Raw genomic sequence first — 27,669 nt, 5'->3', positions numbered from 1 at the left:
TAGCTATTACAACTTATAACAAAACGAAACCATATATATATATATATATATATATATCTCCACTGCACAGATTTCAAGGTCTTCACAGAAAGCCAATTTGTAGAGCTATGAAGTATATCTAGTTACGAGGAATCAGCTGTCTGGGTTCCTGACCATGGCCTATTAGAAAGAGCAAACAGGAGCCAGGCCTGGTGGTGCATGCGTGTAATCCCAGCATTTGGGAGGCTAAGACAGGAGGATCACAGTTTGCAGCCAGCCTCAGCTACTTAGAGAAGCCCTTTGCAACTCAGTAAGACCCTATTTCACAATTAAGAATAAGAAATAGCTGGGCGTGGTGGCGCACGCTTGTAATCCAGTACTTGGGAGGCTGAGACAGGAGGATTGCACAGGTTCAAAGCCAGCCTCAGCCACTTAGTGAGGTTCTCAGTAACTTAGTGAGACCCTGTTTCCAAATAAAATATTGTCACAGACTAATCTCAGTCGGGTCGTTATTGTCCGTTCCCGGTCAAATCCTCAGAAAGATGGGGCAAAAGACAGGTGGAGTTCTGCAGCCTCTTGTCTGCAGCGATTTTTTCTCCTTTAGGGACTGAATTTTCTTTAGGTCCCTAAATGATGACTCTTTGGAAAGAACCTGAGGTGGACAAAGGCTTCTTGAGCCAATGACACTTTATTATGAAAACCCCAAGAAATTTATACCCTTCCCCAGTAAAGTTAAGAGAAAAGGGGGGAGGTCTTTCAGCTGGCTGTTGGCCCTCGAAGAAATAACTTCTGTTCCTCTCCAAGGTCCCAAGGTCTTGTAGATAAGCAGTTGCAGGTGGCAGCCTCCCAGAATAGTCAAGGCTTGGGAGCTTCTCGGGGAATCTTCTTTAACTTTTTCTGGAACTTTTCCATCTTTTGGGCTCAGTTCATATAGCAAGTGTGGGGAGATGTGGTGATTCAGGTGGATGTGATGGAGTTTCTTCAGGTGTTGGTACCTTATCTTCTAAATCTGAAAGCTTAAGCATACTCACAACACAGTTTGGCAGACAAAATATCACAAACAACACCACAAGGTTCTTAGTTTTAATTGTCAGATGTATTTCCTTAACTGCTAAGCACTTTTCTTTAGACAACAAGCCTATTAAAAATCTACTCATCTTTAATAATCCACTTCCCTGTCATAAGCTCTCTGCAACCTGCTTCTAACTTTCTAATTCCTTCCTTTCCCAGTTGGGACTTTCTTATGATAAGCTCTTCTTCATGCAAAAATGCTTTTCTTACTCTTACGGTATTTCTTTTCCTTCATACATATATATTTAGAACGTCTGTCCTTTATTTAGTCATATTCATCTTTAACTATGCGGTCAGTCAATAGTCTTTTTCTTTGGGTCTGTTGTATTTGGGCAGCTAAGTTGTTTATCAACTAAATTGCTTTAAGGTCACACATAAGGTTTTTCTCTGTCTCTAGGCAGGATTTCAAGGGTAAACAGTTACTTTTGAACTGAGCTACTTTGTCGGAGTTAATAGATAGTGATGAAGGTTGGAGGCCATTTGTGATTGCTGCAGCTGGGGTGCTTATCACAGTACCTGAATTCTGGCCAGTTTCTCATTATTGTTGAGCAGAGCCAAGGACGTTTAAACAAATTATTAGAAAGTTTTATTTCCACGGACTCGATTTCATAGTCCTGATCTCACATCACTGGAGCAATTCGTGTAGAAAGTTAAAAGGAATAATAGTGAAGGGTATCTAAAAGTGGGGGGTACTTTGGCCAGAGACGATACCTTCTTCTCGGGGCTTTTTTTGCCGAATAACTATGTGGAGTGGGGTCTCAACACATAGATGCCGAGGTAGCAGGATGTCTTGGCAAAATATAAAATAGGTCAGGGCTGTATCCAGGAGGTAGAAGGGCCTGGGTTCCATCCTCAGTACCCACCCCCCCAAAAAATAGGGCTGGGAGTGTAGCTCAGAGGTAGAATGTCCCTGAGTTCCATCCCCAGTACTGTCCCCCCAAAGAAAAGAAAGCAAGGCATATGTGGTGGTGCACACTTGTAATCCCAGCATTTGGGAAGCTGAGATAGGAGGACTGTGGTTCCCAGACAGCCTCAGCTACTTAGTGAGGCCCTTTGCAACTCAGACAGTTTCAAAATATTGAATAAAAAATAGGGCTGGGGGTGTAGCTCGGAGGTAGAATTGGGTTCCATCCCCAGTACTGCAAAAACAAAAACAAAAGCAAACTGGGACTGAAGGTGCTGTTAGACATCTAGTCAGTTTCAAGAAATGACTGCTAATCAAATGGATATGAAAATCATGCATAAGAAATAGAAAAGTAGTCTTAGGTGTTTAAAACTGAAGGAAAAATCACTCATGTCCTAGTACTTCTTTAGGCTACTGCATCAGAAAACTCCAGTGCTTATAATTATGACCCGAGTCATCATAAGAAATTAGTTTAATCCAATTTAACTTATTTAAAAATGTCTAGAATGGGTATCATACCTCTTAGAAATTTATAAGCACATCAGTTTCATTTCACAATGGACTTAATTTTTTTTTTTTTGTGGTACTGGGGTTCCTGGAAGCCCTTCTACCTCTGGGCTACACTCCCAGACCTATTTTATTTTTGGAAACAGGGTCTCTTAAGCCAGCACGGCTGGCTTTGAACCTGTGCGATCTTCCTGTTTCCGCCTCCCAAACGCGGGGATTACAAGTGTGCGCCACCAAGCCCGGCTTCACAATGGACTTAACTTTAAAATTTTTTTCATTTTGTACATGAATAAATGAGTCTTCTGTCAGTATGAGTTTTGAATACCTGAATGTTTGCTAATAGATTGCTATTTGTATTTGTAGGCAGAGAACAGTTTCAGTGAAGAAGAGGAAGAAAAACTTCAAGTTGCATTTTCATTAGACAAGCAGGATCTTCACCTTGTTCTTGAGACAATATCATTTATTTTAGAACAGGTATTTTTATTACCCTACATTTTCTGACTATGATTTGTTTATTACATATTTATATTGCTGTGATATCACTGACCTATTTTTAAAAAGAAAATGTGCAAGATGGAAGCTGTAATAAATAAATTTTAGCCAACATTTTTAATATAGTTAAGATAGTTGAGTGCATAATTTCCTTCCATACTATTTTCTAAAAAAAATATTGAGTAGTATTACTAGAGTTGGAAAATATGTATGGAAACTGTTGGCTTGACATGAGTATAAAAGATTTGATTTATTTTGACTTGATATAATGGTTTGGATAAATGAACACCTGTAAGAAATTAGAAAACTGATTTGGGGGATATCTTTGACTAGGATGGAAAATTTTAAAATTTAGAAAAGATGTCATAATATTTTTTCTGTTGAGCTTCCCTTCTATATCACTTCTTCTCAAGTTGAGTTCATTATTAAGCTCTGTTCAAGTCTGTTACTTCAGCCTTGACCCTTCATATGTGTAGTCTTCCGTTATTTGGATTTCTTTTATCCTTGGCACATCACAGTTTGACACATTTTTCATGTTTATTATTTTACATGTGTCATTTATGTTGTCTTCACTAGATTTTGAATTTATTGGGGGCCAGGATATATATTTTTTGTGTATCTGTTGGTTGACTAAGTAGAATACTTAAGAAATAAAAGATTAACTAGTACTATACCTTTATGAGCATTCAAGGGAGAAGTTAATATTAGGAGAACAAGCTGACAGGCTTACACAGATTATAGATCATAAAAATAGGCTTACACAGATCATAGATCATAAAAATGACCGTATTTCTTACCCTTGGTAAATGTTTAATAGAAAAAGGGATAATTGAGTAGGATAGGACAGCATGCATTTATGGGAAAATTGTTCTGAAATAATATAAAAAGCAGAACAAATTATCACCGTTAAAAATATCTACAGTTTAAAAAAATTATGTATTACCTAGGAAGTTGGTAGGTGAAGATAGTTTTGGGAACTGCTTCTTGGAAAACAGTTACTAGTTGGGGAACATTGACTATTCTAAACTTTGAATAATTACTTAAAATAAATAAAATGAAACTGTCATTCAGGTACCATTTACATAGCCAGATTAAAGAAAATTGGTTAAGTGGATTTAGAATTGTTTAAACCACAGGCAAAAATGAAAAGGTTAGCCTGAATAAGCTTTTTAATCCTGAATTTCTTAGTCTTTGGTTGTATATATATTATTACTTAGGAAACAACCAAAATGTCTGCAAGAAAAATCTGAAATGTTCTTTTGATTTAAATCACAAGTAATATTGTATTGATTACAGCTCAAGGTCTCTGTGTAAATATTGAAAGACATGTAATTTTTTTTATCTTTAAAAGGCAGTATATCACAATGTGAAGCCAGCAGCTTTGCAGCAGCAATTAGAGAATATTCATCTTAGACAAGACAAGGCAGAAGCATTTGTCAATTCTTGGTCTTCCATGGGACAAGAAACAGTTGAAAAGTTCAGGCAGAGGATTCTGGCTCCCCACAAGGTATAGTAGATACTATTCCAAAGATATTTTTAATAATATATAGTACAAATTACTATATCTGAAAGTTTTTAAAGTGGTACTATTTAAGAGTATGTATACACAATTTTCCTATAAAAGTATTTCTACCTATTAGCATATTTTTACCATTATTATGTGATTTAATTTTAATCAACAGTTTAAAATACAGCTCCTTAACTTGGGGATAGGAATGAGACAGCAATTTTTAAAGAATTTTTTTAATGGTGAATTATAATTATACATAATAGTGGGATTCATTTTCTTTTTCTTTTAGAGTTTATGAATAGACAATCTTTTATTTGTGTCTATGAATGTGACTTGTTTTAATTTTACTGAATCATGTATTTATTATTTGTTTTATATATCTACATTAATACCTAGTAAAATTCCTTATATATAGTAGGTACTCAATTAAAACTTACTAACTTGAGTGGCTAACAGTGACACTGAAAAATTATAAAATAATCACAATGTCATATAGCTCTTAGTAACCTTTACTCTTAATATTATAATATTATAAATATAAATGTGTTGCATTAATTTTCAGTTGTTCAAACAAATTTGTATTCCTGGCATACTAATCTTATTAATCTTACCTGATTATGGCATACTAATCTTCTATGCTGGATTTGATTTGCTGATATTTTGTAAGATTTTCTATCTATGTTTATGAGGGATATCATAGTTTTCTTGTGATATCTTTGACTTTGTTTTTGGGGACGGTGATAGGATCTCTCTCTCTTTGTACTGAGGATTGAACCCAGGGGAATTCTACCTCTGAGCTACACATCTAGCCCTTTTTATTTTTTTGGTTTGAAACAATCTTGCTAGATTGCTGAGAGTCTTGTTATTCTGCTGAAGTTGGTCTTGAACCTGTGATTCTCCTATCTCAGACTCCCAAGTACTTGAATTAAAGGTGTGTGCCACTGTGCCTGGATTCCTCCTCTTTTGTTTTTGAAAGAACTTGCAAAGGATCAGTATTGTCTTTCATTTCAACCAGAATTATATGAGATTTCCAGTAGTTATAAGTTCTTGTGAGCACTTGATATTGTCAGCTTTTTTTTTTCTTTTTTTCTTTTGTGGTACTGGGGATTGAACCTTGTGGATTCTACCTCTGAGCTGCGCTTCCAGCCTTTATATTTTTTTATTTTGAAATAGGATCTTGCTAGGTTGCTGAGAGTCTCATAAGCTGCTGAAGCTGTTCTTGAACTTGCAAACCTTCTTTCTCAACCTCCCATGGGATTACAGGATGTGCCATCATGCCATGCTTAGTTGTTTTTATTAAAACCATCCTGTTAGGTTTGTGGTGGCATCTTGTGTTTTTAATTTGCTTGCCATGCATTTATCTTCTGAGGTGAAGTGTCTGTTCAGACCTTTTGCCTAACTTTATTTCTACATTATGAGAGAGAAGTTGTATTATATTAATATAAAGAAAATCATAGATGCAAATCCTAGCAAGTAGAAATGGACAGAAATTTTAATGTTTTTGGTTCTAATGTCTGAGGGTGTTTCTTTTTCTTCTCTTAAGTTGGTGAGTTTTTATGTGTTCTAGATATAAGTTCTTTGTTGTATATGTGATATGACAATATTTTCTTTCTTCAGTGTATAGCTTTTCTTATTCTCTTAACTGTATTTTCACAAAGCAAAATCATTTAATGGTGATAAAGTTCAGTGTATCAATTTTTTCCCTTGATCCTGCTTTTTGTTTTGTATTTAAGAATTTTAGTTAATTTTGTGTAAGGTACAGGTCAAAGTCCACATTTTTATTTGTATGGATATCCCCTTGTTCTAGTTTTGTTTGTTGATTGCATCATATATACTCTAGTCATTGGGTTGCCTTTCCCTTTTGTCAAAAGTCTTTAACATATTTGAGTCTTTTTCTAAACGTTCTGTTTGATTCCACTTGATCTTTGTGCTAGTTCTCCTTTTGCCTTAATTTCTGAAGATTTCTGGTAAGTCTTAAAATTGGGTTGTATGAATCTGTTAACATTGTTGATTTCACAATTGTTTTGGCTATTCTAGTTTTTTTGCCTTTCCATAAAAATTGGAAAGTCAGCTTTTCTATTTCTACTTAAAAAAAAATCTTACTGGGATATTTTTTGAGATTGTGTTTACTTTAATAGATCACATTGTAAGGAAACAAATTCTTTACAATTTTTAAAATATCTTTTCACTCGTTTAAGCCTTTAATCTTTTTGTTAATATTTTTCTTTTTTGGGTCTGGGGTTAATGTTTTTCATTTTATATTGTACAGAGTGAACATATATTTTGTTAGATTTGTAACTTAAGTATTTTATCATTTTAGATGTTGTAAATGGTGCTACTTTTAAAATTTTGGTTTCCATTTGTATATTGCTAGTGTATAGAAATACAATTGATTTTTTAAAATATTGACCTTCCATTCTGTGACCTTAATAAATTGACTAGTGATAGGATCTTATTTTTTTTGTAGATTCCTTGTGATTTTTTTTGTAGAGAGTTTAACCAGTTTTGAAAAAAAGACATTTTTAGTTTTTTAATCCTAATCTATACAGTAGTTTTCTTGCCTTATTTTTACTGATGAGGGCTTGGTACTCTAGAACTGAGCAGGAATAAGTCTAACATTTTTGCTTGTTACTAATTTTGGGGAGAAATCATTCAGACCCTCAACATGAAGTGAGATACTATCTCTGGGTTTTTAGAAAATGTCCATGCATTGTTTTCATAGCTCTCTTTATTTGAACTTTGCATTCTTCTAACTGTAATATTCTCTACATTATTGCTTTATTTTTCTTCACTTAAATTTATGCTTTTTCCTACAACCTGTACAAGTTTTAAGTTTTCCATCTTATCTGCAATTATTTCTTCTTTTAGTTGCCTTCATTTAGAAAATTTCTTCTTGCCTTTTAATATGAGCCCACTCTCTATTTATATTTTCCTTCTGTTTTATAGGATCCAGTTTTTCTTGCACCTTAGTAATCATGATATATAGTTTAAAGTGTTTTTTCACATTTCAGTCAGACATATTTCAGTGTTTTCTGGATTATTATTTTTTAAAGTAATATATTTCCCCATAGGTTTTATAACTTCTATTTAAGAAATGGTTTAATCAAGTGTCATATAAAAATATAATACAGAAGTTGAAAGATCTGATTAATTGTACATTAGCCCTTTGACAGTGCTAGAAATAATTTGTTAATTTCTGGCATATGAAGGAATAACAAATATATTAGCTTAATATCTTAAATGCTTGATTAAGGTAATATAATAATAGCAAGCATTTCCCATATTTATGGTAGGCCAAATTCTATACTAAGTGCTTTATATCTCTAAAAACTTGTTAGTAGTTCTAGTTTATACTTACAAAATTGAGGCTTAGAGATTATCTTCCCGCAGCCAGGCAGCTAAGTAAGTGACACAGTTGGGATTTTACACTAATAGTCACATTTCTAAGCCATTATTACATACTAATATGAAGATGTTAGCTGTAGAATTTTTCTGTGTCAGGTATTATACAAATACAAAATACATGTATGTGTTTCATATTTTTGGAAAGATATTCAACTTTAGAATGTGTAAGTAACTTTACCCGGTTATCCCACGAAATCCATGAAGAAGCTGAGATGGGCATTATTTTTACCTATCTCTGAAGCCCTGCTCCTTTTAAGTCATGGTATCTCTGATAGCTATAATGCTATCTTCCTTTTGTACCCTGAATACTGTTTAGGATGTGGTGGGTAAAATAGGTTTGTTTAAAAATAGGTTATGTCATTTAAATTGTAAAAAAAAGACTTATTATAGAATAAAAATAGGTGTATTTATATATACTGTTAGTGTTATTTTATGGTAAAGTTAGAGGCTCATCTATGTGAACTATGTAACACCTAACTATAATCTTCCTGCTGTACGTTTGATTCTCAGAACTTATTCATGTAACTGAAAATTGTACCCCTGGACACATATTTCCTTTTTTTCACCATGTATAGCCACTGTTCTATTCTCTACTTTTGTGGGCTATTTTTGAATCAACATATAAGTTATATCATATAGTATTTGTCTTTTTGTGTCTGGTCTTCCAGGTTTAAGTTAAATGTTTCAGGTTATCCATGTTGTTGCAAATGGTAGTGTATGTTTTATGGCTAATTAATATTCCATTGTGTGTGTGTGTGTGTGTGTGTGTGTGTGTGTGTGTATACATATATATATATATATGTATACACACATACATATATATACTGTACATATATATATACATATATATGCCGTATATGGTATATATACATATATACGGTAAACATAAAAATAAATACGGTATAAACAAAAAAATAAATAGGGTATACATATATATATACTGTATTTATTTTATCCATTCAACCATCTATAGACATTTAGGTTTTTTACATATCTTAGCCATTGTGAATAATTATGTATTGAATATGGATGTATAGATATATAGATACTGATTTAATTTCTTTTGGACATATGCTTTTTGAGTCATAAGGTATTTCTATTTTTAGTTTTTGAGGCATCCCTCTACTGTTTACATAATGTGTACCTATTTATATTCCTTTCAGCAGTGTATAAGAATTCCTTTTTGTCTACACTCTTGTCAACACTGTCATCTTTTATCTTTTTGATAATAGCCATGTACAGGTAATATTTCATTGCTTATAATTTGCATTGTTTTATATACTTGTTGGCTGTTTTTCTGTCTTTTTTGGGAATATATATTTTTAAAATTGTGTTTTTATTTTTGTCTTTTTTTGTTATTGTTGTATAAGTTTTTTATTCTGTATCAGATATATGGTATGAAAGTATTTTCTCACATTGTATAGGTTGCCTTTTCATTTTGTTTATTATTTTCTTTGTTGTGCAGAAGCTTTTTAGTTCAGTGTAGTCCTACTTGTTTTTGCTTTGTTGCCTGTACTTTTGATTTTACATCCAAAAATCATTACCAAGACCAATGTAAAGGAGTTATTACTCTGTGCTTTCTTTCTTTCTTTCTTTCTTTCTTTTTTTTTTTTGGAGGGCTTGGGGATGGAACCCAGGAGCATTTGATCTCCGAGCTACACCCCATGCCCTATTTTTTATTCTTTACTTTTTAGCTGAGGCTGTCTGCGAACCACGATCCTCCAGTCTCAGCCTCCCAAATGCTGGATCACAAGCATTCTCCATCACACCTGGCTATGCTTGCTTGCCCGCCCGCCCGCCCGCCTGCCCTCTCTTTCTTTCTTTCTTTCTTTCTCTCCCTTTCTTTCTTTCTTTCTTTCTTTCTTTCTTTCTTTCTTTCTTTCTTTCTTTCTTCTTTCTTTCTCTTTCTTTCTTTCTTTCTTTCTTTCTTTCTTTCTTTCTTTCTTTCTTTCTTTCTTTCTTTCTTTCTTTCTTTCTTTCTTTCTTTGTACTAGGGATGGAACCCAGAAGCTTTCTATCTCTGAGCTGTACCCCCAGCCCTATTTATTTTATTCTTTATTTTGAAACAGGGTCTCACTAAGGTGCAGAGGGCCTCACTAAGTAGTTGAGGCTATCCATGAACAGTTCTTCCTGTCTCAGCCTCCCAAGTCCTGGGTTACAAGTGTGCGCCACCATGCCAGGCTTCCTCTATGCTTTTTCTTCCAGCAGTTTTATGGTTTCATGTCTTACATTTATGTCTAATCCATTTTGAGGTAACTGTTGAATATGGTATATGATAAATGTTCAGTTTCATTCTGAGACTTGTTTTTATGAGACATGGTTCTTAAACAGTGTTGTTTTGCATATTTTTTCCAAAATACCTTATTTACAAATAAGATTATGGGAAATATACAGAACACATATTTTAAGCACTGTGGACAGTTTTCTTTTTAAAGGATACACTTGACTGTTTCTTCAAAGTGTTTATGTGTTTTTTAAATATGTTTTTAAATATGAATTTGACTATCCATTATTCATTACTGAATAATCACTGTGATTTTTCTTGAGTATTATTCACCAATTATATAGCAGATTCATTTATAACATAAGCCTATTTTTTACAAATAATCAAATTTTATTATCATCTTCCATGATCTTGAGAAACTTACATTTAAAAATGGATGGCCAAGCTGGGCATGATGTCACATGGCTCTAATCCTAGTACTTGGGAGGCTGAGACAGGAAGATTGCATATTTGAGGATAGCTACAGAAAGTATTGACCCTCATCAACCTAGTAAGACCCTGTTTCCAAGTAAGAAATAAAAATTGGGCTGGGGGTGTAGCTTGAAGACAGAATGTCTTTAAATTCAATCCCCAGTACCACATACACACACACACACACACACACACACACACACACACACACACGCAATGGATGGCCAGTTGAGCACGATGGTACATGTCTATAATTCCAGCAATTGGGAGGCTGAGATAGGAGGGTTGCAGGTTCAAGATTAGCCTCCGAAACTTAACAAGAAGCTATTTCAAAAGAAGAAATGGGATGGAGGTGTAGCTCAGAGATAGAAAGCTCCGGAGCTTAATTTCCAGTGTCAGAAAAAGATAGAAAGAGAATAAAAGAGAATGTTTCTAAGACTATTTCTTTATCATTAAAAATTTCCTTAAAACCATTCTAAGATTTACTTTATAACAACAAATTGTTTCATTATTAAGTACTTCTTTTGATGTGGAGTATAAAGAAATTAGAAACTGACATTTAAAAATTTTGTGCCCTTTCGTATTATTGTTTCTTTAATATTTTTATTTCATTTTTGGGGAATTCTAAAGATATTTAGATGAATGATTGTTATAAAGAGAATGAAAAGGCATCTAAATTTACTTGAAATGCACTATATAAGTATGCATATATATGAAAGCTTCTTCAAGATTTTAATGCTGTTTAACATTATTGTCTTTATTTATAGGAAAGGCATTTTGTTGCGATTACATACTCATGCAACTCAGATCTCTGTTATTACTTTAGTTATATAGTTTTACTATGGTATAGTTTTACTATGTCACTGAATTGAATAAAAGATTCTAAGGTTTTAATGCTGGTATTTATGTATGTATGTATGTATGTATGTATGTATGTATGTATGTATGTATTTATTTGTTGTGATACTGGGAATGGAACCCAGGGGCATTGCACCTCCAAGCTATACCCCCAACTCTGTTTTATTCTTTATTTTTGAAATGGGGTCTCACTGAGTTGGGAAGGGCCTTGCTAATTAGCTGAGACTGTACGTGAACTGCAATCTTCCGGTCTCTGCTTCCCAAATGCTGGGATTACAAGCATCTGCCACCACGCCTGGCTGCTATTTATTTTTTAAACTTATTTTTACTGAAGTGTAACTGATCTTTGGTGAAATGCAGAGTTTTTTTTTTTTTGTGGTGGTACTGGGGATGGAACCCTTCTACCTCTGGGCTACACTCCCAGACCTAGTTTATATTTTATTTGGAAACAGGGTCTCTTAAGCCAGTGAGGCTGGCTTTGAACCTGTGTGATCCTCCTGTCTCCGCCTCCCAAGTGGGGGGATTACAAGCATGTGTCGCCATGCCAGGCGAAACGCAAAGATTTTTAACTGTTCAGTTTGATGGTTTCAAAAGTTATATACAAACAATCATTAATAACAAAATAGTGTTTTCATAACTTAGAAAATGACCAGTTTTAGTAATTTCTCTTCACCTTCATCCTTACCTTTCATTTTCATCATTGTAGCTTAGTTTTATCTGTTACTGGGATTAAAATAAATGAACTTGTATAATAAGGATTTGATTAAAGTCAGCATACTTTTTTTGATTCACTCATTATTACATGTGTCAATGATTCTTCTTTTGCTGAATGGTATTTCACTGTAGGAAAATCAGCTTGTTTACTCATATATCTTATAATAGAAGCCAGTTTTTCCAATGTTCTACATGATCTGTAGCTCTCCTGCTTGCCCCTTGCTTATTATCTATGCTGTTGCTTTCAGCTCTTAACTGTCCTCTTCCTGGCTTGCTCTGAATACCTCTGCTCTCTGCCTCAAAAGTTCTTCTCCTGGTGTCCATATGGCTGGCTTCCTTGCTTTCTTTAGATCTTTAAGTGTGACATTTATCAGTAAATCTCCCTGATCAACCTAGTTGAAACTTCCCCCATCTTTATGATACTTTTTTTTTTTTTGGTGGTACTGGGATTCCTGGAAGCCCTTCTACCTCGGGGCTACACTCCCAGACCCAGCTTTATGATACTTTTTAACGTCATTTTGCCCCTTTAATATTTATACTTAATCTGGCCTGCTATCTATTTTATCTGTTTGCTTTTGTATTATCTGTTGCTAAAATATGAGTTCCACAAGGACAGGGATTTTTTTTTTTACTGTTTTGTTCATTACTATATTTTCATTATTTTGATGGCTCTAGGGAAAGAATGGATTCTCAATAAATGTTGAATGGAGAGCGGGTGTGGTGGTGCAGGCATGTAATCCCAGTATTTGGGAGGCTGAGACAGGAGGATCACAGATTTGAAGCCAGCCTTGGCAACTTAGTGAGGCTCTCAGCAACTTTGTGAGACCCTGTTTCCAAATAAATAAAATTGGGCTGGAGGTATAGCTCACAGGCACAATGCCTCTGGGTTCAATCCCCAGTATAGAAAAAAAATTTTTTTGAATTAACAAATACATGCTGTTCTTGTCTTACAAATTATGCTAATTAGACCAGTCTATTTTATTTTCTTGTAAAAATATATTTCTATTTATTGAAGTAAAGAACAATTAAGGAAGGAGGGTGTGAATTGTATTTTGTATTTCCTAATCTTTTATTTTTATTTTGATTGCATTTTAAGCTTTTTGGTGGTTCATTTATTTTATGGCTTTTGGATTTTGTTGGAATACTAGATTCTAGTAATTTAAAATTTTTCCTCTTTAAAAGTGGGACTATAGATAGAATTGCTTGAGCTTGAAACAGATGCAAATTCCTCAGGAAAAGAAGGTAATGGATTTAGCTGTTGATGCAACATCAATTTAAATAGCTTTAGATCTAAGAGACCCTTAATCAGTCTTATTTGAAACAGAAATGTATTCTTTACTTCATAAGTAATTGGCCGAAACCAGAACTATTAACAAATTAAATAAAGATTTTGCTACTGCCCAAGCACTGTACTGTTAGCAAAATTACTCTTATTATATCATAGTATTAAAAAATGTGCACTTGCTAAATAGAGTTAATATACTTTTTCAGTGTTGTCAATTGTGAGAGCATATTTTTATGACATTTCACTGTCCTCAAACTGGTACTATTATTTTTATATATTCCCAGTTTGCAGAGGTGGCAAGCAGTTTAAAAGGACTTATCAATGTTTTCCCTCAACTTCTTAAAATTCAGTTATAAAGACTAATCTCATGGTCTGATTCTTTGGCCAAGACTGCAAGTCAAGAAATTTAAATTTTTTGCCACTTTAATAGTGAAACTAGGCCGACTTTTGTAGTGTGTATATTTGAGGCTCTAGTTAGAAAGTATCCCTGAATTGTGGTATTCAGTTTAAAGCATTTTTACCTTTTATAATGATTTGATATAGTAGTAACTTTAAAAGCACAGAATGCTAGAAGAAGAGCACTTGCTTGGTCACTTTGGATGTTTACAGAGAGCAGTAGATTTCTGGTATCTTCTAAAGACTTCTAAATGGGTCATCCTGGTGGAGATTTGTATAGCATGCTTTCTGGAGGGAAGCAGTCATTTGCATCCAAAATAAGTCAAATATAAATTTAAGAAGCTTTTCACATCTTTGTAACATTTTGTAATGTTCACATCTATGCAATGTAGATACCATATTGCATATTAGTCATCTCTGAGATTCTGATATTGATTGTATATTCTTATAGATGTCATAGTAGAGGGTTCTTTTTCTGGGAGACAAGCAATAGTGTAGCTTGGTTTTTGGAGGTAGAATACCTCAGGGTTCAATCTCTAGTGAAACACACACACACACACACACACACACACACACACACACACACAAACACAGAGTTTTAAAATGATAAATTGCAAAATGTAAACTATACTTTTAAATTGTACAGTTTTAGGACTTTAATAAATATATGCTTAGAGCATACATCTTTATTAAGATTCAGTAATTATTATTATTACCCTCAGAAGTTCTTATGCCCTTTCCAGTCTCTCTCCCTAACATGACATTAGGAAACCATTGATCTGCTTTTTGTCACTAAAGATATTTTCTAGAAACATATGAATGGAATTATACATTTATTCTTTTTGTGTATCATAATATCATGCATTGAGTGCAATTATTTTAAAATTTACTCATTTTCTTTCACTATTTATAGTACTTTTTTATTGCAGTGGTATTCTAATGTATGGATATAATACAATTTTGTTTATCTGTTAATCTGTTGATGGACATATGGATAATTTCTAGGTATTGACTGGGTTGTAGGGTAGGTGTAGGTTTAAATTTATTAAAAAATTCAAACATTTTTAAAAAGTGATGATGTCATTTTATATTTTCATTACAATTGTACATCATGGTGAGGACTTGATAGTGTCAGTCTTTTTCATTTAGATATTCTAATGTATGTATTGTAGTATGTCATTATTTTCATTTTCACTTCCCTTACAACTAAGAATGTTGACCATTTGTTAATGTTTTTATTGGCCACTAGCGTATCTTCTTTTGTGAATTATTTGTTCAGATTTTTGTATGGATTTCTTTTGTTAAATGGTAAGAATTTTTTATATATTTTTAATATAAATCCTTTGTCAAGTATCTGTATTGTGTAGATATTATCAGTCTATGGCTTGTCTTTCCTTTTCCGTAATAGTGGCTTTTGAAGAACAAAGTTTCTAGATTTTGATGAAGTCTACTTTATGTTTTTTTAAAAAAAATGTTTATGCTTTTTATCTCTTATCTAAAACTACTTTTCCCAAGATCACAGAGATCTTTGTTCATGTTTTTTTTTTTTTTCCTATAAGTTTGGTCATTTCAGTGCTTACATTTAAGTTTGTGATTTACTTTGTGTTAATTTTTGTGCTGATAAGAGGTAGGAATTATGATTACTTTTTTCTATTCAGATTCCCAGTTGTTCTAGCACCAGTTGCCTTGGCACCTTTGTTAGAAATCACTTGGTGGGTTCTGTTCTTTTGCTAATGTCACATTGTCTTGATTCTGTAAATGTTGAATTAAGTAGTATAACTTTAATTTTTTAAATTGCATTGGCTCTTTTGAATTTCCCTCCCTCCCTCCCTCCCTCCCTCCCTCCCTCCCTTCCTTCCTTCCTGCTGCTGGGGATTGAACCCAGGGAAATCTACCTCTGAGCTGCATCCCCAGCCCTATTGTATTTTTTCTTTGGAAACAAGGTCTTACTAGGTTGCTGAGAGTTGGCCTTGAAATTGTAATCCTCCTGTCTCAGCTTCTCAAGTACTGGAATTATAGGTGGGTACCACCACTACCAGCTCTATTTAAATTTTAGAGTCAATTCTTAATTTTTATTAAAAAAATACTTCTTGTGAATTTCATGAGATTGCCCCAAATCTCTAGATCACTTCAGGGAAAACTGACCATCTTTATTTTTTTTTATAATGTGCTTCTATTGGTACATTATAGATTCACATCATTATAGATTCACATCATAATGTAAATTATGTTGATAGTGATATACATGCATACAGCACTTGGTGTCCTCCTCCAACTCCATCTCCCCATTTTTCTCTTCCCCATACAGAGTACTGAGATTGATGTTGGTATATTTACATATATATCTATATCTATATCTATATATATATTTAGTCAATGGTGGTATTTCCATTAATGAACCTTAGTGTTCCCTCTCCCCTTCCCTTAGGCCACCTCCCTGACTCCACTCAGGTTTCTCCTTCATTGTCTGGAGTCCCTTTGGTATCCCAGTTACTCTCTAGCTTATTTTAGATATTAGTCATCTAGTAGAGGGATGGCTGGCAAAGATCTTTTCCTATTCTGTAGGCTTTCTCTTTAGACTCTTGATGATTAAATCTATGCTCCACCGTAGTAGCTTCACGGTCTCAGGTCTAACTTCTAGGTCTTTGATAGGCGGAAACTTTTTAGTTTAATGTCATCCCACTTATTAATTCTTGTTTTAATTTCCTGAGCTTTGGGGTTCTTGTTGAGGAAGTTTCTACCTTATGCCTATATGTTTTAGTGTTTAGTCTATGCCCCACTCTAGTAGCTTCATGGTCTCAGGTCTAACTTCCAGGTCTTTGATTCATCTTGAGTTGATGCCTATGCAGGGTGAGAAGTAAGGATTTATTTCCATTTTTCTATAACTGGATAACCAGTTTTCTCAACACCATTCATTGAAGAAGCTGTCTTTTCTCTAATATATGTGTCTGGCACCTGTGTCAAAAATCAACTGGCTGTGAAGTATGTGGTTTGTTTCTATATCTTCTATTCTGTTCCATTGATCTATATGTTTTTGTGTCAATACTATGCTGTTTTTATTACTGTAGCTCAGTAGTATAATTTAAAGCCAGGAATTGTGATGCCTCTTGTATGGTTCTTATTCCTGAGAATTGCTTCAGCTATTCTGGGTCTTTTGTTTCTCCACATGAAATTATTTTATGACTAATTTTTCTAGGTCTATGAAGAATGCCATTGATATTTTGATTTGGATTGCATTTACTCTGTAGATCACTTTTGGTAGAATGGAAATTTTGATAATATTTATTCTCTTTTTTCTCTTCTTTTTGTGGTACTGGGGATGGAACCCAGGGGCCTTCTACCTCTGGGCTACACTCTCAGACCTATTTTATATTTTATTTGGAAACAAGGTTTCTTAAGCCAGCTGAGACTGGCTTCAAACCTGCATGATCCTCCTGTCTCAGCCTCCCAAGTGCGGGGATTACAAGTGTGCGCCACTATGCCCGGCAATAATATTTATTCTGCCTATCCAAGAGCAAGGGAGATCTTTCCATCTCTCAGATCTTCAATTTCTTTCTTTAGTGTTTTAAATTTTTCATTTTAGAAGTCTTACTTCCTTGGTTAGGTATTTTATTGTTTTTTGAGGTTATTGTGAATATAATTGTTTTCTGGATTTCTTTCTCAGTGGAATTGTGGTTTGCATATAGAAAAGCTACTTTTTTTTAGGTTGATTTTGTATCCTGATACTTTTCTGAATTTGTTAATTAGCTTTAATAGTCTTTTGGTTGAGATTTTTGGGTCTTCTAGATAGAGGATAGTGTCATCTGCAAATAATGATAAATTTAATTCTTCTTTTCCTCTTTGAATTCCTTTGATTCTCTTGTCTTATTGATATGGTATGAGTCTTGAGTATTGTAAAGGAGTGGTATGGGAATCCTTGTCTTGTTCCTGAGTTTAAAGGGAATTTCTGCAGTTTTCCTGTTCAATATGATATTGACTTTGGGTTTATTGTCTATTGCCTTAGTCCTTAATGATGTTAAGGTATTTTCCTTCTATTCTGATTTTCTGTAGTTTTTTTTTTTTTTTTTGGCTATATGGAGGATTGAATTCAGGGGCATTATACTTCTGAGCTATACCCCTAGCCCTATTTTGTATTATTTACTTTGAAACAGGGTCTCACTAAGTTGCAGGAGGGCCTCATTAGTTGAGGCTGGCTGCCAACCTCTGACCCTCCTATCTCTTCCTCCTAAATACTGGGATTAAAAGTATGTGCCACCATGCCCACTCTCTGCAGTTCTTTTTTTTTTTTTTTTCTAAATGAATGCGTGTTGGATTTTGTCAAATGCTTTTTCAGTGTCTATTGAGATGATCATATGATTTTTGTTCTTAATTATATTAATGTGGTGGATAATATGTATTGATTTCTATATGTTGACCCAAGTTAGCTTTACTGGGATTTTCTTGATATGGTTTTAAATGTGGATGGGTACTAGTATTTTGTTTAGAATTTTTCATCTATGTTCATCAATAATAGTAGTCTGTAATTTTTTTTCTTGAGATATCTTTATTTGGTTTTGGTATTAATGTGATACTAGCCTCATAGGAGGAGTTTGGAAAAATTCCATCTCTTATTTCATAGAATAACTTGTGAAGTATTGGGTTTAGTTTTTCTGTGAAGGTTTTATAGAATTCAGTTGAAAATCCATCTGGACCTGGGCTTTTTTTGAATGCTGGGCATTTATTATTGTTTCTATGTTTTTGCTTGCTATGTATTGGTCTAGGTTTTCAGTATCTTCTTGGTTAAATTTAGGTAGGTTGTAAGTATCTAGAAATCTATCAATTCTGTTTCCCAGTTTACTGTAATATAAAATTTCAAAATAGTTTCTGATGATCCTTTGAATTTCCCTTCTATCTGTGGTGATATCTCCTTTTTATTTCTGAATTTAATATTTTGGGTTTATTCTCTTTTTTTGGTTAGGTTGGCTAAGGGTTTATCAATCTTGTTAATCTTTTCAAAGAACCACATTTTTGTTTTGTTGATACTTTTTTTGTTCTCTATTTCGTTGATTTCTGTTCTGATTTTAATTATCTCCTGCCTTCTGCTGTTAGACTGTTACTGTTTTTTTAAGTCCTTGAGGTGTGTTATTAGGTTTTTTATTCAGTGACTTTCTGCTTTTCTTATGTGGGCACTCAGTGCTATAAATTTACCCTTTAACACTGCCATCAATGTATCCCATAGATTTTGGTACATCATGTCTCTATTTTCGTTTAATTCCAGGAATTTTTTTAGTTTTCCCCTTATTTCTTTTCTAATCCAGTTCTCATATAGGAATATATCATTCAGTCTCCATATATTTATGTAATTTCTTTTGGTCTTCTCATTGTTGATTTCTACTTTCATTCTGTTGTGATCTGAGAAGATGTAGGATATTATATTACATTTAAAAATTTTTCTAGTCTTTATGGCCAGAATGTGATCTATTTTGGCAAAGGTTCCATTGACAGCTTAGAAGAATGCGTATTCAGCTGTTTCTGGTTGAAATATTCTGCATATGTTTCTTAGGATTATTTGGTTTATTATGTTCTTTAGGTCTGAAGAGTCTTTGCTTGTCTTTTGTTTGGATGATAGATCTAGTGGCATGAATGGTATGTTTGACGTTTCCCAATATTATTGTATTTGGGTCTGTTTGAGACCTTTTCTCCTGAAGAGTTTGTTTTACACATGTGAGTGTACCCACATTTTGGGCATAAATGTTCATAAATGTAAATATTTTTGTTGGATCATTCCTTTTATTAATAAGAAGTGACTTGCTTTGTGTCTTCTGATGTGTTTTAGCTTAAATTCTGTTTTGTCAGATAGGGGTGTTGCTACCCTTGCTTGTTTTTGATCTCCATTTTCATGGCTATCGTATATCTTTTTTCATCCTTTCACCCTTAACATGTGGATATCTTTGGCTGTAAAGTGAGTTTCTTGCAAGCAGCATATAGTTGGATTATGTTTTTAATCTGCATTGCCAGTTTATGTTTTTTAACTGGGAAGTTAATTGGGGAGCTAAGATTTTTAATAATCAGTGTCATTTTAGAGATTTAATGTTTGTTTTCTGTCATTTTGAGTTCAGTGTTCTGTTTGATGTAATGTTATTTCTCTTTGGCTTAGTTGCCCACCTGGTGGGATTCGCCTCTTCTTTGGTTCTGGAATGCTTCTTTTTCTTCTTTGTGCTTAATTTTTTAAATGTGTCTGTGGTCCTGCCGGGCGTGGTGGCGCACGCTTGTAATCCCCGCACTTGGGAGGCGGAGACAGGAGGATCACGCAGGTTCGAAGCCAGCCGCGCGCGCTGGCTTAGGAGACCCTGTTTCCAAAAAATGAAAAAAAATGTAAAAATAGGTCTGGGAGTGTAGCCCGGAGGTAGAAGGGCTTCCAGGAACCCCAGTACCACCAAAAAAAAAAAAAAAAAAAATGTGTCTGTGTTCCTTTTATTTACTTAAATTTTTTTTTATTGGTACATCGTAGTCATACATTTTAATGGAGTACAGGATGGTAGAGGCATACATGCACACATCACCCATTTAACCCTTACCCAATTCCTACCCTCCTCCCTCCTCATTGTTTGGCTTAGGGATTGACTTTGATATGTGAATATATATCATACATACTAGGGAATTTCTCTCTTTCCCCCTCCCAGTTAGAGGTACAGTAACCCTTTCCTCCACTCATGGTTTCACTTTCTGCAATATCATCTGTCTGATGTCATTTCAATTCTGAAAATATTATTTTTTGTGGTGCGTTGTTGTAATCATACATCTTAATGGAGTACAAGATGTTAGAGGCATATATGAACATATTATTTTAGCTCTTACCCAATTCCCACCCCATTTTTTCCCTCCTCCCTCCTCATTTTTGGCTTAGTGATTTACATTGATGTGTTTGTGAATGTACATCATATACGTTGCACAATTTCCTTCTTTCCCCCTTCCATCACCCCTAGTTAGGCCTCCTTATTTACTCATCTATAGAATCTCCTTCATCTAGAGTGTCTCCCTAGCTTTCACATATTAGGGAGAGCATCCAATTTCTTATTTTTTGTGACTGACTAATCTCACTTATTCTTCCAGTTCCATCTGTTTCCTTGTAAATGAAGTAATTGTGTTTTTCTTTATGGCTGAGTAAAATTCCATTGTGTACATATCCCATAGCTTTGTAATGCATTCATCTTTTGATGGACATCTTGGCTGGTTTTATATTTTGCCAATGGTGATTTTTGTGGCTATGAACACAGATATGCATACATTAGTTTGGTAGCTTGGTTTCCATTCTTTTGGGTAGATAAGGAAAAGTGGTATTGCTCTATCATATGGAAAGTTTGTTCCCATTCTTCAGAGGATCCTCCATACTGTTTTCCAAGGTAATTTTGCAATCCCACCAACAATGTTTTAGAGTTTCCAGTACTCCACATCCTCACCAGCATTTGTTGATGTTTGTGTTTTGAATGATTGCGATTCTAGTTGGAATTAGGTGAAATCTCATGGTAGTTTTGATTTGTATCTTTCTGATTGCTAATGATATTAAGGATTTATTCATACATTTATTGGCCATTTGAAATTTTTCTTTTGTGAAGTGGCTATGTAGTTCACTTGCCCATTTTTTGATTGGGTTATTTTTTTTCTTAGTGCTGAGTTTCTGGAGTTCTCTATTTTTGATATTAGTCCTCAATTGGAGGAGTAGGTGGCAAAAATCTTCTCCCATTCTTTTGGCTTTCGGTTGAGGTTCTTGGTAGTTTCCTTTGCTGTACAGCTCTTCGGTTTAATGCAATCCTACATATTGATCTGCCTTTTAGTTTCTTGTACCTTTGGGGTACTGTTGATAAAGTTTTTACCTGTGCCTATATGTTGCAGTGTTGAACCCATACCCTCTTCAAGGAGCCTCAGGTCTCTGGTCTAATTTCCAAGTCTTTGATCCATCTTGAATAGACTTGTGCAGGGTGAGAATGTGGGGTTTATTTCCATTTTTCTGCATATGGCTAACCAGTTTTGCCAGTACCATTTGTTGAACAGGCTATCTTTTTTTGAGTATTTTCTTTAGCATTAGCTTGGTAGTTGAATTCTTTAAGTTTCTGCTTTTCTTGGGATGTTTTCATTTCTCCATCAATTTTGAATGCTATTTTTGCTGTATATAATAGTTGGAAGTCTTTTCTTTTCTTTTCTTTTCTTTTCTTTTCTTTTTGTTTCTTTTCTTTTTTTCTTGTAGTAGTGGGGATGGAACCCAGGGTTTTTCTACCTCCAGACTATACTCCCAGACCTATTTTATATTTTATTTGGAAACAGAGTCTCACTAAGTTGCTGAGAGCCTTATTAAGTCATCAAGGCTGGCTTTGAACCCACACTATCATCCTGTTTCAGCCTTCCAAATACTGGGATTACAAGTGTGAGCCACCATGGTTAGAGTACTTCATACCAGTCCCTCCTGGTACTCATGACTTACATTGGGAAGTCTGGAGTGATTTTTATTGTTTTTCCCTGCCTGTTACTTGTTCTTTTGTTCTTGCTGCTTTTAAGATTCTTCCCTTGTCCTCCATGTTAGTCATTTTGATTATTGTATGCTGCTGGTTGGTCTTTCTATGATCTTATTTTAAGGGTATTTTGTATGTCTCCTGTATATAGATAGATATACAAGTATTCTATGCTTGGAAAATTCTCTGAAATTATTTCCCTGGAGATGTTTCTGATACCCTTGTTTTGTGCTTTTTGACCTTCTTCAATGCCTTTAATCTGTAATTTAGGATGTTTCCGATTTCATATTTCTTGGATGTTTAGGTTGTGTTGTTGTAATGTCTTCTGTATATTGTCTGTGTTTTCAGTTTTGAATGAAATTTCTTCCAAGAGTGGTGCCCTGTTTTTTATGTGGTCTAGTCTGTCAGAGTTGGTTTCTATTGTGGTTTTTTTTTTTTTTTTTTTTTCTTAATCCTTAATTTAGTTCAGAGCCTCTTTTTGGTTCTTTCTTAGAGCCTCAATTTTCTCCTTCATTTCCTGTATCTTCTCTTTGAGGCCTTTCATCATATTTCATATCAAAATTCAGAATTCTCCTTCTTACATTTCATGCAGATCATTATTGGTGATCTCTCTTGTCAAATTGTGGGAGTTTACTCTTTCCTTGGTCTTCCTCATTCTCATGTTTTCAGAATTCTCAATTTTGTGTTTCTCTTGTCTTCACATCTTCCTGTTTTTGTGTGAGGCCTGTGTCTATTTGTTATCACTTTATAATAAGGTTTATGCTGGGGTATATATTTGCTTCTCCCAATCTGACTCATATAATCAAACTTTTGAGTTTGTCTCCCAGAGCCTCTTTAACTTGATGTATTTCTTATTCCTGGCAAAAGTAGCCTCTGATTTCATGATTCCTGGAGACCCTAAAAGGGTTCAGGAAACTTCTGACTGCTAGTCTCTCCTGCCCAAATGCCTCTAGTGGTTATCTGCTAATTCTCATTTCTGCTGTGTCCAACAGTAGCCCTTACCCCCATCTCCGCATGGATGATTTGCAAACTCTTAGAACCCCATGAGTCAGTCTATTTTCTTGCTATGCAAGTCCCTGTGGCTGCTCAGGAGAGTCTCCCCTTTGGATGGCTTGTTAACTTCAGACTTGTTAAGCAGTCCTCCGGATCCCTGCCAGAAGAGATGGGTTCAGCTGCATCCACAGGATCTGGCTGGGTCGTCTAGGCAGTGGGGTCCCTGTAGAGCCTGGAGTGAAATGCTGACCACTTTCAATGATTGTCTGTAATTGCCGGCCTCAAATCAATCCAGTTTCTTTACTGGTCATCTCTGGGAACTATGGGGCTGGGGCCCTAGCATGGCCTGACCAAGATGGCTCTGCTGCTGCCACAGCTTTGCTGCATTCACCAGGTGAGACACAATGAGCACTTAACAGTCCTCTGATCTTTATTCTGGCTCTGATTCTGAGGTGTTTTTACTTGAGTTGTTTTTTCATTGCTTTTCTTCCCTTGTTAAGAAGCAATATTCCTGGTGATTAAGTTCCTAGTCTCAGCGTGCCTGAATCCTGCTGTCTTTCCCTATGTTGCCATCTTCCTTCCTCCAAAAACTGTCATCTTACATTTTGTTAGATAAATCTTTAAATTCATGAGCATGGTGTATCTCTTGATTTATTGATATCTTCTTTAATTCTAAAATTTATATAGTGTTTATAGTTTTGTGTTTTCTAGGACTTGCATAAATTTTGTTAAACTTGTCCTACATATTTTTATTATTCTGTGTGCTACTCTAAATAGAATTGCATTTTTTATATTTTTTGTCTGTCTTATGTTTTGGAATATTATTGATTTTTTCATACTAATGTCATTACTTAAGATCTTTCTACATGTATAGTGACACATAGTAAAATTTTTTCTTAAATGTTTGACTTTGCCACTTGGAACATTTGGGCAGAAATTATAGGCTTATTCATTTTTATACCCTCAGTGTCTAAGATAGTATAAAAGTCAGGTTCAAGCTAGACAGGGTGACACATGCTTATAATTCCAGTACCTAGGAGACTGAGACAGGAGGATTGCAGGATCAAGGATAGCCTTAGCCATGTAGTGAGATTCTCAGCAACCCAATAAGACCCAGTTTCAAAATAAAAAGTAAAAAGGGCTGGAGGAGTAGCTTAGAGGTAGAATGCCCCTGGGTTCCATCCCTCATAACACACACACACACACACACACACACACACACACATGCGCGCACACACAGAGGTTCACACTTTTTTTTCTTTTTTCCTTTCTGGATGGGTCTTTTTAATCACATTTACTATATTTTTGTCATTTTCACAATTCAAAAATTTTGTAATATGTCAGGACTTAATCCCTGGTCTGTTTCTCTTTTTTTCCCATCTCCTTCCCCCTTCTCTCCTGTTTCCCCTTCCTCCCTTCCTCCCTTCTTTCCTTTCTTTCTTTCTTTTTTTCTAGCTATACGCACTTCTTTCGTAATCTTATTGGGATTCAGACTTAATTTTTTGTGGTAATGAGGAGTGGATGAAACAACCAAGGGCCTTCTGCCTTGGAGTTACATCCAACCCTATTTTATTTTTCATTTTGAAACAAGTTTCTTGCTAAGTTACCATATGCTAGTCTCGAAACTGTGATTTTGTCTCAGGCTCCCAAGTACTATGATTATAGGTGTACACTACCATTCCAGCTTTAAATTGATAGAGATAAAGGGAAGGAGGGAAGAAGAGAGAGAAAGGAGGAAAAAGAGGGGAGCAGAGAGGGAGGGAGGGAGAAATAGAGAGTTTTTTCTTTTTTTTTCTTTTTTTTCTCTAGCCTGGACCTGCATCTGAAATTTAGCATTAGAAAATAAACTGAGTTTAGCCGGGCGTGGTGGCGCATGCTTGTAATCCCCACGCTTGGGAGGCTGAGACTGGAGGATAGCGCAGGTTTGAAGCTAGCCTCAGCTACTTAGTGAGGCTCTCAGCAACTTAGTGAGACCCTGTTTCCAAATAAAATATAAAATGGGTCTGGGAGTATACCCCGGAAGTAGAAAGCCTGTGGGTTCCACTCCCAGTACCACCACAAACAAAAAACAAAAAACAAAAAAACAAAAAAAACCCTGAGTTTTGAATTATTTTTCTTAATAATTTTGTTTTCCCCCCTTATCCTAGTTAAACTCCAGTGTTTTTTTATTTTATCATTTGCACAGGCAAAAGACCTTTGCAATTATTCTTGACACTTTCTGTCACACCCTATAGTCAATCTCTCAACAAATTCTGAGGACTTTACTGTCAAAAGAATATGGAGAAAAATGTACTTTGAGATCTGACAATTTTTATCATACTCAATATCTAGCCCATGGATCAGACTTACATTGTTTCCACTCTGGGTTATTGCAGGCACTTCTTAGCTGACTTTTCTTTGTCTCTCTTTTATTTGTTCTCATCTGTGATCTGAATGTATTTCCCTAATCCCTGGATTGGAAACTTAATCTTTAATGCAGCAGTATTAGGAAGTGGGACTTTGAAAAATGTGATTATGTCTTGCAGCACCACTCTTATGAATGGACTTAAGGCCATTATTGAAGGAGGGAGTCAGTAATAGAAGGGGTTAAAACTTTTGTTAGTCTCTCTTGTGCTGTCTCACTGTGTGATGCCTTCTGTTGCATTAAGAAGGCCCTTACCAGGTGTGACACATAGATTTTAGACTTCTTATCTTCCAGAACCAGGAGCCAATGAATTATTGGTTATGGTTTACTCCATCTGTGATATTTATATTTGAATATGAAAAGTAAAACAACCTATAGTACATCAATATAGTTGCTGAATATTTTAATGTAAAAATGTATCATTTACATAGGATATAATTTAATTTTTAATTTTTGAAGTACTGGGAATTGAACTCATGGACATTCTGTCTCCAAGCTGTACTCCCAGCCCTATTTTTTTTTTTTAAATTTTGAAACAGGGTTTTACTAAGTTTTAGAGGGCCTTACTAAGTAGTTGAGGCTGGCTATGATCCTTCTGTCTTAACCTCCCAAGTACTGGGATTACAAGCACACAACACTACACTGGGTAAAATGTTATTTTAAATAAAAGGAAATGTAGTTTAGCTAACTTAAGACAAAACTCTACACTAAATTTTGTTTCTTACATATGTAATTAAGATATTGATGACTGTCATGTCATATTTGTTCTCATTCTGAATCTCTGAGGGATAATTAAATAGTTACTATAAGATCTTTTAACGTGGCACAGGGATCAATGTAAGGAATCACTTTTTTCCTTAGCTTTTCTTTGTCTTTTAGGATGTTGACATTTATGAAGTATTCAAACAACTTATTTTATAGATATTTTTCAACTTCAATTTTTCTATTATCTTTTTCATGATCAAAATTAGGTTCTGATTTTGGTGAGAATTCTACATAAGTGATGTGTTACTTTCTTAAAACATCACATCTAGTGACCATTGTCACTTTCTGATGATTTTAATTTTGCTCTCTTGGGTTAGGTTGTGTCATTTCTCCATTGAATGACTAATTTTTCCTGCATATAATTAAAAGCAGATATGGATTAGATACTTAAATGTATTCAGTTACTCATCAAACTTCTCCCACGTTTTAGTATCCAATGATGATTCTTACTTGATTTCTTATAATTTTTTATTTTGATGTGATTTCAAACTTAGAAGTTACGTTAATGATAAAGGGACCCCTATATTTTCTTTCCATGATTCACCAATTATTTATATTTGTTTTACATTCTTAGTCTGTAAAGTTAAGATAATAAAAGTGTCCATCTTACAGTGGTATTAATTTTCTTTGTCTCTGTTTCACTGAAAAGAAAGTCTTATTTTTATTTCTCTATGTAAATGTATTCTTTTATAATTCAAATTATTCTTTTTATAGTCTTCTTTAAAGTTTCTGAATAATGATAACTTTTTATGAAGTTTCATGTGTGAGGGTATGCATGTATAATATACCCACAACATGAATTTAGTAACTTCATTTACTTTTATTATTAGTGTATCATATGGGCATGGGACAATTTTTTTTTGGTGACAAATATTTTTATATCACAAAATTTAATAGAGAAGGCTTTGTAAATTAAGAAAGTCAATCCACAACCCTTTTAATCATGACTCTCAAAAATTACCTTTGCTTGTACGTACTTTGATTCATTTTAATTCAACATCTAGATAGTTTCCAATGGATTCTGGGCTTTATTCTAGGTGCTTTCAATACATCACAGAGAGAAATGACAAAAACCCCTGTTCTCAAGGTGTTTAAAAAAATGGGTGATAGTCATCAGACAAATGCTAAATATATATTTTATTATATAAAGCATTATAGAAATAATGCAGGGCAAATAATGACACAGTTCACTTATTAGTTTTCTG

At 34.4% G+C, this 27,669-nt stretch overlaps 1 protein-coding gene across 5 annotated transcripts in view; it reads left to right on the top strand.

Annotated features, from left to right (window-relative positions):
• COMMD10 (COMM domain containing 10) overlaps positions 1–27,669 on the top strand; it is a gene marked incomplete at both ends in the record, with an annotated part of 226,768 nt that overhangs the window by 4,732 nt on the left and 194,367 nt on the right. For 2 of the 5 annotated variants that reach the window (XM_080699301.1, XM_080699299.1), the window contains 2 exons: positions 2,825–2,935; positions 4,305–4,460. The exons of 1 other annotated variant lie outside the window; for it this stretch is intronic. In XM_080699301.1, the coding sequence (XP_080555427.1) occupies positions 2,825–2,935; positions 4,305–4,460 (267 nt within the window). The remainder of the gene's footprint in view (positions 1–2,824; positions 2,936–4,304; positions 4,461–27,669) is intronic. 2 more of the 5 variants (XM_080699302.1, XM_080699300.1) reach the window with 2 other exon arrangements.

The sequence above is a fragment of the Muscardinus avellanarius genome (genome assembly GCF_963383645.1).
Source record: "Muscardinus avellanarius genome assembly, chromosome: 7".
Lineage (NCBI taxonomy): Eukaryota > Metazoa > Chordata > Mammalia > Rodentia > Gliridae > Muscardinus > Muscardinus avellanarius.
Note: the sequence above shows the minus strand (reverse complement) of the source record. Positions and strands in the feature narration are given on the sequence as shown.